At 39.1% G+C, this 19,623-nt stretch overlaps 1 protein-coding gene across 1 annotated transcript; it reads left to right on the top strand.

Annotated features, from left to right (window-relative positions):
• On the top strand, window positions 6,360-17,847 carry LOC109950790. The gene is given in 5 exon segments (XM_020570914.1): window positions 6,360-6,435; window positions 7,983-10,879; window positions 11,345-11,846; window positions 11,849-13,254; window positions 17,788-17,847. Coding segments are annotated over 5 exon segments (4,941 nt in total).

Below are 19,623 nucleotides of genomic sequence, written 5' to 3'. Positions count from 1 at the left end.
GCACCAGTTCCAAGGCTGCTTTTTCTCAACTCCACAGAGGTCTTTTCCTCCACCTTTATATTGGGCTATTGTTTTTTGAGGAATTCTAGTAACAATTATATGCTAATTTGGAAAATTACTATTTTGAATATATATTATTTTAAATATATGTTATTTTAATAGCGGTATCGGATATGGGGTTTTTGAGGGGTAAGGCTCATTATGTCTAAAACAACCAGACCCAAATTCCACTTTGGAATCCGAGCCAAACCTGTGTGTGCCCGACACCTGGCGGGTGCCGAGCACAAATGACCAAAAAGCCCTTCTAAACCAAATCCAAAGAATTCCAAGCTCGACTTCTACAGAAAATTCGGCAGAGTTTCCCCCTATAAAATCACTATTTCCCCAAAACTTCCATCTGTCACACAAGCATATACAAATACAACTCAACTGCCAGCATGTAACAAATTATAACAAATAATCAAGCATCATTTCATTCTGGCCTCAGACCTTAATAAATTGAATAAAACACTATGCTAACAACATTCAAATCACAATCTTAGAACCTCTTCGGAACAGTGTTAGATTTCATAATACTTAACTGGACTACCTTTTATTACCTGACCTCGTGGCTGCACCATGTCAAACTAGGCTGCCTACGTACCTTTACTGAGGGATCAAGCCACACGTAGTTCTTTCCGATACTCATATCAGTCATACATTGAATAAGTATGTCGTACATTGAACTCCCTTATCTTAGTTTAAGAATATCTTATAACTGAAATTCTTTCCACCTGGGCATACCTCAAATTTGGATCTGTCAACTCCATTAATACTATCAATACCCTCCTCGCAGGCCCTGAAAATACTGTTTTTATCCGAGCTGCAACCTATAACTAATTATCTATCCTCGCAAGCCAAGCTGCAATCCTCGCAGGCCTCGGAGATACCGCTTCTATCCAGGCTAGGGGTGGGCGCGGTCCGGTTCGGTCCAGTTCTCACCTCAAACCGAAACCGAAACCTGTACAGTCCAGTTTAGACAAAAAAAAAAATTCAAAAACTAGCTGGTTCAGTTCTGATCGGTTTTGAACCAGAATGTTATATTTTTAAATTTTAAATTTTTTTCCCAAAAAAATGTTTTTTTTAATTTTTTTTTTATAAAAATATAATAATAAATAACTTATTTTTTGGCTTAAAATTTAACAAATAATCCAATTCATACATTCATAAATTGTTTGAAGTTGAACTTGGAAAAATAGTGATTATAAAATTTAAAATATGGCATTAGATTTTAAAATTTTGTAAAAATAAAAATATATATATATATGACCGGTCCGGTTTGGTCCGGTGTAAAACCAAAACCAAAACAGGTTGGAATCGGTTCGATCCGATTCCGATCCAGTTTGTTGACTTTTTTGGTCAACCAATTTTTTTTCCAATTTTTTTTCACCGGTTCGGTTCGGTGTTCTGGCTTTCCGGTGCCGATGCCTACCCCTAATCCGGGCCGCAACCTATAACTAACTATCTATCCTCGCAGGCCTCGGAGATACCGCTTCTATCCGGGCCGCAATTCCTTCCTCGCAAAACTGGAGGTCACTAAAGGTTCTAATAAGCCTAGGACACGCGTCCCGTGAGTTTGGTCTCGATCGGACAATCGGATTGATCACGATCGCACGATCGGATGGTTACTATAAACCTAGGGTTAGCATTTTCAGAGTATCTAGGACTCCGATTTACGATCCGTCGACTCCTATACGATCCTGGAATTATCCAGATCAACATATCTAAAAATAACTACAATCCAACTGCTCAAACATATTGAACTCGGAAATCGCACAATAGGCGAGATCGGTTCGGGGTTCAAACGTTAACCAAATTGAAATCTGAAAGTACCTACGCGCTTGTGAGACCGAGTAGGTCATTTTAGGACCCAAAGCCGGTCCACTGCCTGGCCCACACGCCGCTGCACGCGCCGGCAACCCGTGTGTGCCTTGAGTAAATTCTGGTGGCCGGCAAAACTCCAAACCACCGACCAAGCTTCCTACTCTAGGTGTAAAACCTCATTTGGAGCCACTTTTGTTCTAGGACCTACCCCAAAAATTGACACGGAAGTGGCAGGAATCTCAACCCGAAATCCGGCTAAACCTCAATTCGAAAATCGAGTTGCCTATGCTACAAATTGATCCATTCCTACACAACCATCAGCTAGAGCACGAAAAATAGTTGGAAAAGCATACCTGGATCGCAAGATTTGGTGCCCGTAATCGTTCGAACAAAGCTGGAGAAAATCTATCAAAAATCGGCCGTTTCTATGGCAATTTCCGGCGATCTCCGGCCGTCTCAGGGGTTGAGATCAGTCGGGAAGGGAAGAGGGAGTGGTGGCGGTCACTTTGGATCTGATCCCGTGGCCAACTGTGGCTTGTGGTGGCGGCGGTGGCTCTTGGAAGCCACCCGGCTGAACTAAAAAAATAGGGGAGGAGGTTCTGTCGCGAAGAGAGAGAGAAAATGGGTTTTAAAAATCTGCCTTGGCAAATTATTATTTTGCCCCTATGTGTAATTTAATTGTATTTTCTTCGTTATAACTCCGATTCAAGCTCACTACATGTCTACGAACTCATATCGACGTGCTCTAAGCAAAGATACAATTGAAATTGAAATTCCCAAATTCCTTCCCGGTTAAAAAGTCAACTTTTAGACCATATAAAATATTTTTGGGGTATTCTAGTCATTTCCTTGAATAAAATAGTAATTAAGACTTAATTAAGGATCGGGTTGTTACAATGTCCCCCGTGTATTTTTTTGTTATCAATGAAATTCATCCGTACCATCGAGTTTTCAATAAGTTTGTACGTAAGGTAAATTTAGCCCACATCATTTTCAAATCCTAGGTTCGTCTCTGGAGGACATGAAGTCCATTTGAATAGTCTTAACTGTTTTGTGTGCCTTTACTTTGTGCATGCTAGAAGTTGGGTTTATTCTTGCACTTATTTGCAGGTACTGTGAATTGAGAAATATTCCAGTTACAAGGGAGACTCTGTCGTAGAAGTCGAATATCCTTGAGTTTAAATTGGGGCTAAAGGGCTTTTTGGTAAAGTGGGTCCGATATCTGCCGGATGCTAGACGGGAAGCAGGATTTGTCACGGATTTCGAGGGGAAATCTGGGGCAGATCTTGTCATTGATCACCTTAGCTGACCACCTTATGTGGCAGGTGATGTGTCATACCATGTCAATTAATGAATGCTAACATGTGAATTCTATTTTCTATTTATTCTCTTTTCAATAATTCTTAAAATAAAAATTTAAAAATTTAAAAAAAAACTGAAAAAACATATTATATACCCTAGCGTCCCTAGTAAGTGGCCTCACTCAACTCTTCTCGTGTCTCCAGCACTCCCTGCCTCCATTGTTGCTACACTGTGATAGGAGTATCGCTAGAACGTGGCTGAGAGTTGAAGTGCCCTCAATTACCCTGTTCGCTACTTATGCAAATTATAAAATTAACGTCAATGAAGTATATGCAATCTAATCTCAAAGGCCAACTTTGTCATTTGGAGAATTTTTTGATATAAAATCATCAGTCCTTTGATGAAAAATCAATGAAAAGGAGTTTTATGAAAACAATTTAAAACAACAGGGGGAATTCTTGTAATTTCTAAAACTGAAAACAACAGGAGGTGTTAGTGTAAATAACTCAAATTTGAACATTATAGGAACTCTATGTGGTACTAAGTCACTCATGTATCTTACCATGGAATGTATAAAGTGTAAAATATTGTAGTAAATCATTCTAAATGAATTATTATGGTGTGTTTATAATCATCTTTCATTAATTACTACATATTTTCTACACTCACAGTGTTTGTCGTCTCGCTATATAATCAACTTAAATCAGTTAAACCCATCATGCAATGCATTTCCTTCCAATTTTTTGTGATAAAGTAATAGATAATTGACTAAATAAACATCCTCCAAAGTTTCAAGAAAAATTTTCAAGTTTTTCTTACAATTTCCTTGGTTTTTATTCAATTTTTATCAATATCGATAATATCCCGATATTTCAATCGAAATTTCTGTGTTTTTGGACTACCGATATTTTCAAAACCATCAATATTTTAGACCTTGGTCTACAATGACGAGGAAATTGAGTGATTTTACAAGTCCAAATTCTACAACCCCAAGTTCTGTTTTATTTTCTTTTCCTACAATTGCGGATAAGTTTCTCTGTCTTGATTGTACGATTTTACAATTAAGGAAATTGAGTGATTTTGCAACCCCAAATTCTGTAACCTCAACCATCCTACTCATGTTCGAACTTATTGCACGATTTATTCGAAAATATCGAGCATTGTCTCGATTCAATCCATGATTATGATCAAGTTTGATCGAGTTCACTTTCCACCTTCCATCCAAGCATATAACTGCCCTAAGTTGAGCTGCAATTGCATTTTATGCTTGGATATGGCTTTAGGACATTGCTTGCAGTACTTTGTGGGCTCCCTGATCAAGAACATGATAAATCATATATTTCAACTCCCCACAAACTCATTTCTTTGATGATCTCTTCTTCATTGGGAAACCTACTCGGTTTGCATATTTTTTATAATAATCAAGCACCTCATCAACTGTGTTAAAAATCATATTTACCTTATGTTTGTACCATAACTGACCGAGCAACTAGCTAGGCTAGATCATCGGAGTGCCATGCTTTGAGAGGTTATCACCTTAGCCAAAGAAGCATCACCACAAATCACAACTCTAAGCAAAGCAAGAGGAGTCCCACATCGGAAAACTACAAGAGATGGAGACTCCCCCTCACCTATAAAAGAAGACTACTCTCCCCTGAGAAAGGGACTCTCTCTTCTGGATCCATCTCTGGACTGGGCTTCTCACTTGTTATCTTTATATTTGGGTATAATCCCCTTGTACAAATGTAAACAAACATTATCATAATGAGAACACCCTTCTCCATGGACGTAGCCCATCATTCGGGTGAACCACGTATATCTTGTCTTCTATATGTTTATTGTTTGCCCAAATCCTCACACACTTGGTGAAGGTCCTTACCTTCATCCATCACACCTCATCACTAAGTTGGACTCAACCTTGGTCTAACCATTTTGAGCATCAACAGTTTAGCGCCGTCTGTGGGAATTGACACAAGAAGCCTTTGTCGTTCTCCCTTCCTTCAGTGCCCTTCGGCACCCTTTCAATCATTGCCTTTTAGCTTATCGTTTAGCACTATATATGCAGAGGCCACCATCGGGTCTCAAGGAACCAATATGCCAAAGACATGTATCTGCTGAAGCAACCCACCTTTCAATCACTTTGAAGAGTCTCAATTTGGGAGTGGCCTAATATTCCAAATGCACCAAGGATATCACCATGCATGGCTTGAACATGCCTAAGAAAAAATTGCTCCAATATGAAGGATGCCCACGTGCATCCTCACCACAAGATAAGATTTCTCTTTTTATATATAAATATTGTATACAAGCATGCAATATTTAAATAATTCATTGCACAATCCTATTCAACAAATATGAATATTGCATATGAATAATAGGAGCTGTCCAGATTCGGTTACTTTGAAAAGTTCCAATTTGGCAGTTGCTCAATACTCCAATTCACCAAAATTATCTTCTTTGCATGGCTTGCATGGAGTACCCATACTGAAGCCCACATGCCAATCCAAAGGGCAACCCACATGGTCCATTTCCATGAGTTTGTGGCTTAGGTGTTGTTCAACACCTGTCAATTGCTATTCAACAATTCAATAGAATACCCATACTGAAGCCATCATAAACCCCTTTATCTGAAGACAAAATACGAGGACCAGATTGGCACCCAATGCTCTGAGCTCATCTCTAATAATTTAGCTTCAGCCAATGGCTTTCAGAAGCCATATCCACCTCCAAAATTTTACCCAGTACCATTTGGCAGCCCCAAATTGAAGCAAGATACCATACTCACCTATCTGTCATACACTTGGAAAATTTCTCAGGGCACCTAAGGACACTGAATGGCAACCGCAGAAAACTCCACATGCCTCGCACCAAGGTTGATTGCTCAGAACCATGTTCGGCAGTAGCCATACTTTGGCTTCTTCGGAAGCTTCAGATCAGCAACTCTAGGAGCAGCTCCAAAAGCTCCCAAGTCTTCTGACTCATGGTTGGTCTTTGTTCAATACACTGAATGGCGCACCCATTTGGTCAAGCCACCCAAGAGCCTTGAGAGACCACCATCTCAATGCCACTCGACCAGCTATCGAACGGTAGCCATGCCTCTGGTTTTCTCAAGACACCCACTTGGTCGAGGATTCCGAACGGCACATCATGGCTTGTTGGAGTACATGTGAACTCTCAGCCCTTTGAAGTGCACTATGCGGGATATGCGTGATGCCCAAGTCAAGACAACGGAGGCCACTTCTAATTACATGTATGAGGCATCTATCTATGGTACCATGAGACTCCCATGCCTTGATGAATGCCAATTCCAAGTCCCCTCGTCAAAAATCCATGCAACACCCAACTACTGAATTTATCAAGGCACTGATAACTCATATATTTATACATTTATACCATCCATTTCTAGTATATTTGTGATGTTTTTGAGTTAAACTTGTTGCGTTTTATCCTATTTTGTGTTAGTATGCAGTTGCATATACTTTAGGATCAAGTTGAAGGCAAAAGAAATGAAAACATGCCATTTTTGGAGCTGACCCTTATTCAAACGTGGAAACAAGTTTCGTGACCTGTTTTGAAGTCCAAATAAAGAATCCAAGGCGAACCTGGCTTGTTTGAAGTCTAAGAGCATAATGGGAAAGCAATGCGGATTTCTAGCCTGATTTGGAGGTGCCAAATAAGGCAAAAACGTGCAAAATAAAGGCTGATTCGTTAGGATATCTTTGGAACATCTTGCAGCCTTGTTTACCCCATAAAAACTTGCCTTTTAGCCACTTTTAGAAACCCTATTTATTTTGGACGAATTTCACAACCCTAGATCTGACTTCTTGGTTATTCTCTCATTTCACGCACACTAAAACCCTAGCCGTCCATATATTTCCACCATCAGGACTCATCGCAAGAGGTGGTTCTTGGAGAAGTTCAACATCAGAATTGGTTCAAAGGTTTCCTCTCATGAATTTATTTTCACTCATGTTTTTTATTTTTGTTTTAATCTCTTTGAACGTGATGTGTAACTAAATTCATAGCTAGGGATTTCGATGTAGCCTTGCAACATTGATCCATGTTTCTAAGTTAAAGTATTCAGCTCATCAATCTGTTTCTTGTTTCATTCACTGAATCTATTGTTCAATTTGTTTGTCAATTTTAATGTTTGATCACCATTAGAGTCGCCTACAGATTATCTAGACAAGGTTATAGTAAACATCATGCTTAATCTTGTTAGACATGTGAATGAATGAAGAGAATGCTATGCAAACATCATGCTGTGTATTTTCTTTGGTTCTTTAACGTTTTCTTGCATGCTAATGACTCTTAACTTGGAACCAAAGTTGAACATCCCAACTAGGTTGCAGATTAGGAGAATTTGATCAAAACCACACATCATATGGCTGATCATATATATGTAAAACGAACTCTGCAAACAGGTTGGTAGTTGAGTTTGGTTTAATTTTATAAACATGGAATTAGTTTTGCAATGGTGAATTCGAAATCCCTGGTCTCTTCCCTATTCTTTCTACATCAATATATTATTCACTACCATACTCTTTTTGCATTTGAAGTTATTTTTCATTTACAACACAAAAACTACTTTCAAATTGTCACTTTCATTTTTAGTTAGGGTTCTTTCAAAACTAGTAATTTATAGAGGTCCAATCGGTCCCTGTGGTTCGACACCCTTACTTGTACCATTATACTAACCATATATTGGCACTTGGACGGAACACAACAAAATTTTGGCGCCGTTGCCGGGGACTGATTTCAGTTTTCTATAATTGCTTGTTCTCAAACCCTAATTTCGTTTTATTTTTGTTTCTCAGGTACACTTGCTGAGATAGGCCAAAGACTTGAACGGTTGAAGAGCAACACTTTTGAGAATTCTATATCAGCTAGTGCCCATACTAGTAGTGTAGAAGAGGACAATAGTTCTTCTACCCCAGCGAGTGTAGATTCTTTTGATAACTCCAATTCTGACAGAGAAGAAGAGATGGCTGTCAATAACGATGACAACCGAGCTTTGGAAGATTATGCTCAACTGGTTATACCAAATTCCCCTTCGTGCATCTTGCTGCCTACTGAAGCTAGAAATTATGATCTCAAATCTTCACATTTTCACATGCTTCCTTCTTTTTATGGTTTACCTAACGAAGATCCATTAGCCCATATTAAGGAATTCTACAATGTTGTGAGTGGTTTACCTTTGCAGGGAGTGACTGAAGCAAATATGAGGATGAGGGTTTTTCCTTATACATTGAAAGATAGAGCAAAGGGTTGGCTAATGACTTTAGCACCTGGTTCGCTCACCACTTGGGATGCCGTAGCTAAGAAATTTTTGGAGAAGTTCTTCTCTACTCAAAAGACAGCTACATTGAGAGGGCAAATCTTTAACTTTAAACAAGATGATGGAAAACCTTTCAATGAATGTTGGGAGCGTTTCAAAGGGCTGTTGCTGCAATGTCCACATCATGGGTTACCTCTTTACTTACAAATGCAAATTTTTTATGATGGACTAACCCAAACATGTCAATCGACTGTTGATAATGCAGCAGGTGGAGCTTTGAAGAAAAAAAATGCTCAAGAGTCATATAACATTTATGAGATGTTGGGATCTAATGCTCAACACAAAGATACAAGAGGTAAACGAGTTGGAGTGTATGAAATGAGTTCTAATAATGATCTTGCCTTGCAGGTGGCTAGTTTGGAAAAGAAGCTTGATTCTATGCTCAATATGGTGCCTAAGATAGCTGAGGTGTGTGCCATTTGCAACATACCAGGTCATCCTACTTATCAATGCTCGGCTAGTGAGGCTTATCCCGAATTCGTTCAAGAGCAAGTGAATCTCATGAATTCTTACAATCAGAGGCCGATGAATGACCCGTTCTCTAATACATATAACCCTGGTTGGAGAGATCATCCCAATCTCTCATGGAAGAATAACAATCAATTTCAAAATTTCCAACCAAAGCCTGCCACTACGCTTGAAGATACGGTCAAAATGCTAGCTCAAAACACCGTTCAGTTCCAGCAAACTACCAATAGTACTCTCCAACAACATTCAGCTGCTCTAACCAAAATGGAGACACAATTAGGTCAGATTGCTGATGCTTTGAGTCAAAGAGAACCCGGAAAATTTCCAAGCCAACCGGTGATACTTCAAAGGAACCAAGAGCAAGCCAAAGCGGTCATAACACTTAGAAGTGGTAAGGTTATTAATAATGGAGTTGGCAATGAAGTTACTAATGAATCTGATCATGTGAATGCAGGTCCCACTCAAGAAGAGAATAAGAAACCGAATGACGATCCAAGCAATGCCACTTCTTCATTTGAAGCTCCAAATTTTCACAAGGCTGAAAAACCTTATTCTCCACCCATCCCATTTCCTGGAAGACTTGCCAAAAGCAAGCAGGATAAGTCATTTAAAGAAATTTTTGATATTTTAAGTAAAGTGAATGTTAATTTACCTTTGCTTGATGTCATTAGGAATATGCCAGCGTATGGGAAATTTTTCAAGGAGCTAAACACTTATAAGAGGAAGTATGGACCTAATGAGAAGGTGCTGGTGTCTGAAAATGTGAGTGCTGTGCTTCAAAGAAAGCTCCCACCAAAACTCAAGGATCTGGGCAGTTTTTCTATCAATATCACCATTGGAGATAAGCTAGTTGAAAAGGCTATGCTTGACTTGGGGGCTAGCATCAATTTAATGCCCTATTCAGTGTATCTTCAATTAGGTTTGGGGGGTTTGAAGGCAACAACTATTTCATTGCAACTTGCTGATCAATCAGTGAAATATCCAAGAGGTATAGTGGAAGATATCTTAGTTCAAGTTGACAAACTAATTTTGCCTGCTGATTTTGTAGTGTTGGACATGGAAGAGGCTCCTCTACATGATCGTGAGTTACCTATTTTTCTTGGGAGACCCTTTATGGCCACGGCAAAGGCGATCATAGATGTGCAAAATGGTCTCCTCACCATGACTGTGCTAGGAGAAACTGTACAATTCAAAGTGTTTGAATCTCTTTCTCACCCTTCTAGTTCAATTGATTGTTGTTCGATTAATGTGCTTGATTCACTTGTTTTCTCTAAGTTTTTGCTGGCACAATCCAATGATCCATTACAATATGTTTTGAGTCAATCTCAAAATGACTTTGATGAAGAAGTGCTCATGGAGATGGTGGCTGCCTTGGAAGCACTAAAACAATATCCCTCCACTTTTTCGCCTCTTATAGAGCCATTAGAACCATCTACCACACATCTGATCCCTTCTATTGTTAAACCTCCAAAACTTGACCTTAAACCACTTCCATCACATCTAAAATATGCTTACCTAGCTGAGTTTGAAACTCTCCCAGTTATAATAGCATCTGATCTCACCCCTTTGGAAGAAGATAAGCTAATTAGGGTGCTAAAAGAGTTCAAATCAGCCATTGGTTGGTCTATTGCAGATATCAAGGGAATAAGCCCTACCATGTGTATGCATCGAATTTTATTGGAGGAGGGAGCAAAACCAACTCGTGAACCACAAAGAAGGCTCAATCCACACATGAAGGAAGTAGTGAGAGCTGAAGTGCTGAAGTTGCTAGATGTGGGTATCATATACCCGATTTCTGATAGCAAATGGGTCAGCGCTGTTCACGTAGTGCCTAAGAGGATTGGAATCACAGTGGTAAAAAATGATTATAAAGAGCTTGTTCAAACGAGACCTGCAGCTAGTTGGCGTGTTTGTACCGATTACAGGAAGTTGAATTCAGACACTAGAAAAGATTATTTTCCTATGCCTTTTATTGATCAAATGCTTGAGCGATTAGCTGGTCACTCATATTATTGTTTTCTTGATGGATATTCAGGTTATAATCAAATTGTGATTGCTCCGGAAGATCAAGAGAAGACTACATTCACCTGTCCTTTTGGCACTTTTGCATATAGGAGGATGCCTTTTGGCCTTTGCAATGCCCCAGCAACATTCCAAAGATGTATGCTGGCAATCTTTTCAGATATGATTGAGAGATTTATTGAGGTATTCATGGACTATTTTTCAGTTTTTGGTTCTTCTTTTGATAATTGTCTTAACCATTTGTCTCTAGTGCTTCAAAGATGTCAGGAAACAAATTTGATTCTCAATTGGGAAAAGTGTCAATTTATGGTTTAACAAGGTGTTGTGTTGGGGCATGTAATATCCAACAAGGGTATTGAAGTTGACAAAGCAAAAATTGACATCATCTCAAATATGGCAGCCCCTGCTTCAGTGAAGGGAGTGAGAAGCTTTCTAGGACATGCTGGTTTTTATCGTCGTTTCATTAAGGATTTTTCCAAGATCACTCATCCATTGTGCAATCTTTTGGCCAAAGATGTTGTATTTCACTTTGATAAAGATTGTATGAATGCATTTAATACCTTGAAACGTGAACTAACCTCTGCTCCTATCATTATGGCACCAGATTGGTCTTTGCCTTTTGAGCTAATATGTGATGCCTCTGACTATGCTATTGGTGCTGTTTTAGGTCAAAGAGTAAATAAGCTGCCACACTATGCAAGTCAGACGTTAAACGATGCTCAACTCAATTACTCTACAACTGAGAAGGAGTTGCTTGCTGTTGTTTTTGCTTTAGAGAAATTTCGTTCATATCTTATTGGCTCTAAAGTTATTGTTTACTCTGATCATGCAGCTCTTAGGTTTTTGTTGACCAAGAAGATGCTAAACCACGTTTGATCAGATGGATACTCTTGTTTCAAGAGTTTGACCTAGAAATTCGAGACAAGAAAGGGAGTGAAAATGTTGTTGCTGATCACTTGTCACGTCTTGTTGATGAAAACCATGGAGATGGACAAATTTTGATTCTCAACGAATCATTCCCGAATGAACAACTCTTTGTCATTCAAGATAAAGAGCCATGGTATGCTGATTTTGTCAATTATCTTGCTTCTAGTGTAATTAGAGATGATTTGACTTTTCAGGAGAGAAAGAAGTTCTTTTCAATGGTGAAACACTACATGTGGGATGAGCCCTATTTGTTCAAGTATTGCCCTGACCAAATCATTCGAAGATGTGTTCCAGAGAGTGAGCAGCAAAGCATACTAACATTCAGTCATGCATTGGCATGCGAAGGTCATTTTAGTGCCAAAAAGATAGCTTTAAAGGTTTTACAATCTGGTTTCTTTTGGCCTACATTGTTTAAAGATGCTTTTGATTTTTGCTCTAAGTGTGATAGGTGTCAGAAAATGGGGAGCATCAGTCGCAGGAACAAAATGCCATTAAACAACATTTTAGTGGTAGAGCTGTTTGATGTGTGGGGAATTGACTTCATGGGACCATTCCCATCTTCCTTTGGATACATATACATACTAGTGACAGTAGATTATGTATCAAAATGGGTTGAGGCAATAGCTACGCGAACTAATGATCACAAAGTTGTTTTGAATTTTCTCAAAGATATGATTTTCACTAGGTTTGGAACTCCGAGAACTATCATTAGCGACGGTGGCAGTCACTTTTGCAACAAACCTTTCGAGGCATTGATGAAGAAGTACAACATCACACATAAAGTGGCAACTCCATACCATCCTCAAACCTCTGGACAAGTGGAAATCAGCAATAGAGAAATAAAGAACATCTTGATGAAAACCGTCGGCCCTACAAGGAAGGATTGGTCACTAAGGTTGAATGATGCACTTTGGGCATATCGAACAGCGTACAAGACCCCAATTGGAATGAGCCCTTATCGACTGGTGTTTGGAAAGGCATGTCATCTGCCAATGGAGCTCGAGCACCGTGCATATTGGGCCATAAAGAAGTTCAATTTTGATCTCAAAGAAGCTGGTACAGTGAGGAAGCTCCAACTCAATGAGTTGGAAGAGCTCAGAAATGAATCATATGAGAATGCAAGGATCTACAAAGAACGAACCAAGCTCTACCATGACAAAGCAATTCTTAGGAAGGAGTTTCAACCAGGTATGAAAGTACTTTTGTATGACTCACGTTTGCGATTGTTTCTAGGTAAATTAAAGTCTAGATGGGTTGGACCATTCAAAGTGCTTCAAGTATTTCCCCATGGAGCTATGGAGATAGAAAACATCAAGAATGGCACCCGTTTTAAGGTCAATGGACAGCGTTTGAAGCCTTATTTGGAGAATGTTTCACAGGAGCAGGTTTATGTCGTTATAGATTCTCTCAGGTTTATGGCAACTTAGACACACTACTATGTCTTGCCTAGACATTAAATAAAGCGCTTGCTAGGAGGCAACCTAGCTGGGTTTGTGTTCTTTCCGTTTATTTGTGTTGGTTTTTAGTTTTTATTTTATTTCTTTCCATGCACACTGTGCCAATTTGCATTGCATCCATTCCATTCATTTTTTTTTTAAGCATCGAGGACAATGCTTAGTTTAGGTTTGGGGGTGTGGGATTTTCGTTTGTTTTTAGTTCTGGTTAAAGTTTGCTTTTGCTTACTAATGTGAATGTATATGAGGGCTATGGTTTACAATGAGTACTACTGCGATGTCATGAAAAAGTTCATATCATATCTTTTTTTTTTCAAAGCTGTTACTCTTGGAATCATGGCGGTTAAAGTATCATGCTCAAATTCTAGAAGAAGAATTGTGGAGACTACCCTAGTGAGTGATTTTGAGCCTATTTACTTCTTTGAGAGGGTTTAAAGTGTTTGTACTCCTATCTTTTTGCTTCAATGTCATTTCAAATTATCTCATTATTTTTGTTTGATTGAACGCTAAGAATTGTTCGCTTTCGCAGATACCATGTGTTTGGTAACATTCATGAATGAACTCATTGAGACGATGTTAGGCTATGCATGTCTTAACCACCAAAAGGCCTAATTTCTTACCTTTATGTGTGTGCCATTACCCCATTTTGAAGCCAATCATTTTTAGCCATTTTCTTTTCTCACATTTGTTTCCCCATATCCTTTTATCTCAATATGAGATATTTAGCCCATTACAGCTATACCCTATAGTTTGGGGAATACCAAAGTGATGAAGACAAAGATAATTCGAGCTCTACATCAAGAAAGTGGTATGTACCGAGGTATGTGTGCTGGAATTGTAGAAAAAAAGAAAGAAAAAAGAAACAAAGTTTTAGAAAAAGAAAAGAAAAGAAAAAGAATCAAAGAGGATGTAATTTCTAAATCCTTCCATTATCGCACGGGTCCTGGATGCCACGAACAAACAACAAAGATCAATTCAAGAGGAGAGCTTGCTGCTTTCACAAGGAAGACACTTTGGTATGTCCCAAGCTTTAGTATTTCCTATCCTTTCTTTCATAGCTCCTGACCTAAGCCTTACATTACACACATTGTGAAAGACCTAGCTGATCTTTGGGGATGTATTCATGGGTGCTGCTAAGTATGTGTGCTGTCCATATTCTTAGTGTTTAATTCCTTTCATGAGATATGTCCAGAAATTGTGCTTTTATTTCATATTTCATATGTGAGGATTTTGATTCCCTTTTACATAACTTCACTCACATATGTTTGAGGAGAGACCACACCTTAGGATCTGAGTGAAAATTTGAGTGATATCTGTGAGGACTAGAGTTGAGGCGATTTCTATCTTTGGCATTTGAGTATGGTGTCTTTGAAATCATGGGACATGGAGTAATTATTATTTTTACACTATACTTATGATATGATTCTTTGAAGTGGCAGACTAGTGGTTCGAATGTATGACTAAGCTTTCATTGGTTCTTATTAGTTTGCTATAAGTATGCTTTAACCAATTGGCTTGCAAGTATGCAGATGTTTGTGGGCGTCATCACTGTAAACCCTCAGGAGACACAACTCCTCCTACTAGGGACACCTAGGGGTTTAAAGGCTTGTTGCACATGCTCAGTGCAATCGTTTAACCTGCAAAAGTGGTCTAGTTAGATTTTATTGTCTTGTGTGTTTTTAATTTCAGTTTTGCTCGAGGACTAGCAAAAATCAGGTTTGGGGGTATTTGATAACTCATATATTTATACATTTATACCATCCATTTCTAGTATATTTGTGATGTTTTTGAGTTAAACTTGTTGCGTTTTATCCTATTTTGTGTTAGTATGCAGTTGCATATACTTTAGGATCAAGTTGAAGGCAAAAGAAATGAAAACATGCCATTTTTGGAGCTGACCCTTATTCAAACGTGGAAACAAGTTTCGTGACCTGTTTTGAAGTCCAAATAAAGAATCCAAGGCGAACCTGGCTTGTTTGAAGACTAAGAGCAGAATGGGAAAGCAATGCGGATTTCTAGCCTGATTTGGAGGTGCCAAATAAGGCAAAAACGTGCAAAATAAAGGCTGATTCGTTAGGATATCTTTGGAACATCTTGCAGCCTTGTTTACCACATAAAAACTTGCCTTTTAGCCACTTTTAAAAACCCTATTTATTTTGGACGAATTTCACAACCCTAGATCTGACTTCTTGGTTATTCTCTCCTTTCACGCACACTAAAACCCTAGCCGTCCATATATTTCCACCATCAGGACTCATCGCAAGAGGTGGTTCTTGGAGAAGTTCAACATCAGAATTGGTTCAAGGGTTTCCTCTCATGAATTTATTTTCACTCATGTTTTTTATTTTTGTTTTAATCTCTTTGAACGTGATGTGTAACTAAATTCTTAGCTAGGGATTTCGATGTAGCCTTGCAACATTGATCCATGTTTCTAAGTTAAAGTATTCAGTTCATCAATCTGTTTCTTGTTTCATTCACTGAATCTATTGTTCAATTTGTTTGTCAATTTTAATGTTTGATCACCATTAGAGTCGCCTACAGATTATCTAGACAAGGTTATAGTAAACATCATGCTTAATCTTGTTAGACATGTGAATGAATGAAGAGAATGCTATGCAAACATCATGCTGTGTATTTTCTTTGGTTCTTTAACGTTTTCTTGCATGCTAATGACTCTTAACTTGGAACCAAAGTTGAACATCCCAACTAGGTTGCAGATTAGGAGAATTTGATCAAAACCACACATCATATGGCTGATCATATATATGTAAAACGAACTCTGCAAACAGGTTGGTAGTTGAGTTTGGTTTAATTTTATAAACATAGAATTAGTTTTGCAATGGTGAATTCGAAATCCCTGGTCTCTTCCCTATTCTTTCTACATCAATATATTATTCACTACCATACTCTTTTTGCATTTGAAGTTATTTTTCATTTACAACACAAAAACTACTTTCAAATTGTCACTTTCATTTTTAGTTAGGGTTCTTTCAAAACTAGTAATTTATAGAGGTCCAATCGGTCCCTGTGGTTCGACACCCTTACTTGTACCATTATACTAACCATATATTGGCACTTGGACAGAACACAACAGGCACCCACTTTGTCAAAATCTTACACAATACCCAATTAGAGCCCAGCACAAACCAACGCACCAAACCCCTGTGATCACCAAAGACCCACAACCAAATTTCAAGGGGCCTAGCCCCGGATCCGACGCCAAGGACATGTGCAGGTCTGGAAGCTCACCAAAACTCCTTTGATAGACCTTTGCCGATTTGCAGGAGCCTTGCCAAAAGCTGGAGCACACGGCACCTCTTCTTCCACAACCCCTTTGGAAATTGCTGAACTGGAGAAGGCCCCCTTCTTTATCAACCTTGCCGAAACAGCAACTTACTGAGCCTTAGCAACTCTCTGATCTTTGGCCCTTGCCGAAACTCACGTCACAAGATTTCTCTCCTTTGGTCATGACCCCAACAGCTCACACTTTTCACAAAGACCCAGCACCATTGCCGAACGGCAAGAGCCATGCTGTGAACTTGAGAGGCCCACAAAAATCACAGTTCCAAGTCAAGCTTGCCGAACGTCCAAGAGCCAACACTACGGCTGCCCTGCCCGGCTCACAATCACAACAAACCACACCCTTGCCGAAGACTTGACCTCCTTATATTCGAACCCAAGCCACCACGAAGACCTTGCTGCTTGCCGAAGCAGCCTTCCTTCAGCACAGCTAATGACGAAGCCCTCTTGCCGAGGACACCACAGGCTCTCAAAAATTTTCAATCCACCCTTGCCGTTCGGCAAGGGTTGAGCAGAAGTAAATGCTTGTTCACAAAAATAGCAAAGGACCTAGCCGCCACGAAAGTCGGACCCTCCTTTGCCAACGCTGTTATGCTCTGAAGCCCCCTTTCCGAACCAGTTTCTATGCCGAACGGTAGGTTCCATGCAGATGGTGTTAAGAGTGTTAAGATGAAGAGAAACTGAAGAACAGAGTAAAGAAACTGTAGAAGCAGAGAGAATTTTAGAGAAGGAATTGTAGGTTTTTGTATTTTGTTAAGCTCTAACTAAGCACATTACAATCTTTATATCAGCCTAATTACAGTCTTAGCTGGCTACTCACTTTGCTAACAACTCTAACCACATTCTAACAGCTTACTCATTGATCTATTGACACTTGGCAATATCATCATCATTGATACTCTTACATCCCCCCTCAATCTCATGCTTGGAGGAGCCAAGCATAAGATTGGAACAGTGATGTGGTAAAACAAAGGCAATGAGGCCGTTCGTAAGAATATCTTCAAACTTTTCGGCAGAGGAAACATGCTGCAGACGCAAGCATGGCTGAGTAACAAACTGCATGAGCACAAGGATTTGGAATAGTGAAGAACTATGATACAGAAAGAATAGGAGCAAGCAATATCCAAAATGTGGAAGACCAGAGTGTACAAACAAGATATAGAGTTTCTGTAAAACTAGGAGGCTGAGCCATGTGTTTGAGTTTCCACTGAAAACCACCAGCCAATGCCAAAATGAAACTAACAATGGTCGATGGAACTACTAGCAGGACCGTGGCATTGTAATCAATATCATTGGCTAGCACACATTTTTGTATATCTGGAACTACGTTGAGATCAAAATGCGAGATGCGATCAAAGTGCAATTTTGGCGTCACTAAAGAAATGTCCCCAACAAACTTGGCATTTCCAAAGATAACAGTCTTGCCAGTTTCACCCTCATCATGAGAACCAGAGGCCTTGCCATCATGTAAGGTCATTGTCTGAGGCAGCACATCATCTGCAGCAATTATTTCATCTGAAAGTTGGAGTTTAGAAATTGAAAAACCAATTGGAGACACAGTGGCTTCCTCTTCAGCAAATGCATCAATACTAAAGATAGTCTTGATTGGTAACGATGGAACAGTTGATGCGGAGGTAGTAAACAAAAACTCTTGTTGACTTACCGACTGTGGGACTGTAGCATTACAAAATCTTGATTCCTGAGGATAATAGGAAGCAGCTCCACCTTGACTGTGATATTTTGAACCTCTATAGCAAGCAATAAGCATTATTTCTTTAGCAAGCAATTGACATTGAAACTCCTTGAATGAGAGCATACTTTCTCGGCATTGCATAACACACCTAAAAGTGTTGTATTCTGCAGGTTAACCATTGAGAGCCAAGATGATAATGTCTTCATCAGCAAAATGCACGCCAACACAGGATAGCTGATCTCTTGCATCCTTAATATGATTAAGATATTGAGCTATAGATTCTGAACCTTTCTTCATATTGTAGAGACAAGTCTTCAGAAGAAAAATACTAGTCTTGGTAATAATATAGCAAACCTTTCTTTCAAAGTTAACCACATCTCCCTAGCATTGGTACTACCAATTACACAAGAAATAGCAGAGGCAAACAAAGTAGTAGAGATTAATAGCATCAAAGCTTTGTCATGTAATTGACAGACCTTATATGCTTCCATTTCCTTAGAATTAGAACCAACAACAAACTGAGGTGGACATGGATGGGAACCAGTCACAAAACCAAGTATGCCATGACATTCTAGCAACAAGTTCATTTGGAAGTGCCATTGCAAGTAATTAGTATCATCCAACTTGACATGGACATTAGAAACCATAGGAACCAGTGATGCAATAGAAGAGTGAGGAATCACTAATTGAGAGGTAGTCACCATATTTGGACCAAGAAACGAATCTTTACTCACACCAACTAATAAGTGAGATGCAGCCCAAGAAAACCCAAAAGAGTATAATGAAGAAGATAACCTGAGTAATGACAGTCGTGGGCTAGAAATGATCGTTCTTTAACCATAAGTGCAAGAATTGCAACTCAAATGTCAGAGGAAGCAGAAAAACAGAGGAATGTAAGGTTCCCAATCAAATTTCACCATCGAGCCTTACTTCTAAGTAAGAGTCAATTGTAATTGTGCTAGATTTCAAGATTTGAGCATAAATAAGGAGCACAAGTTGAAGAGAGCAAGAAGAATAATTTGAAAGGTCAATTTTGGAGAAAAGCAAGACTAGGATTTCACTGGAGCAATTTAGCAAATAGCCGATAGGCAAAACTATTCTTTAAACTTGCTAGAAAGAATAAAATTCAAGAAGGAGAAGTAGAGGAGAAAGTCATGAAGAAATAGATGTAGTGACAGAGGTAGAAACAGTAGGAATGAAAGAGGTAATCGGAGATTGGAGAATCTGAAGTTGAGTAGTAGTCACCACTGGAGAAT

This window comes from Prunus persica, chromosome G8 (genome assembly GCF_000346465.2).
Source record: "Prunus persica cultivar Lovell chromosome G8, Prunus_persica_NCBIv2, whole genome shotgun sequence".
In the NCBI taxonomy this organism is placed as follows: domain Eukaryota; kingdom Viridiplantae; phylum Streptophyta; class Magnoliopsida; order Rosales; family Rosaceae; genus Prunus; species Prunus persica.
The sequence above is the reverse complement of the archived record's forward strand: the minus strand, read 5'-3'. Positions and strand labels throughout refer to the sequence as shown.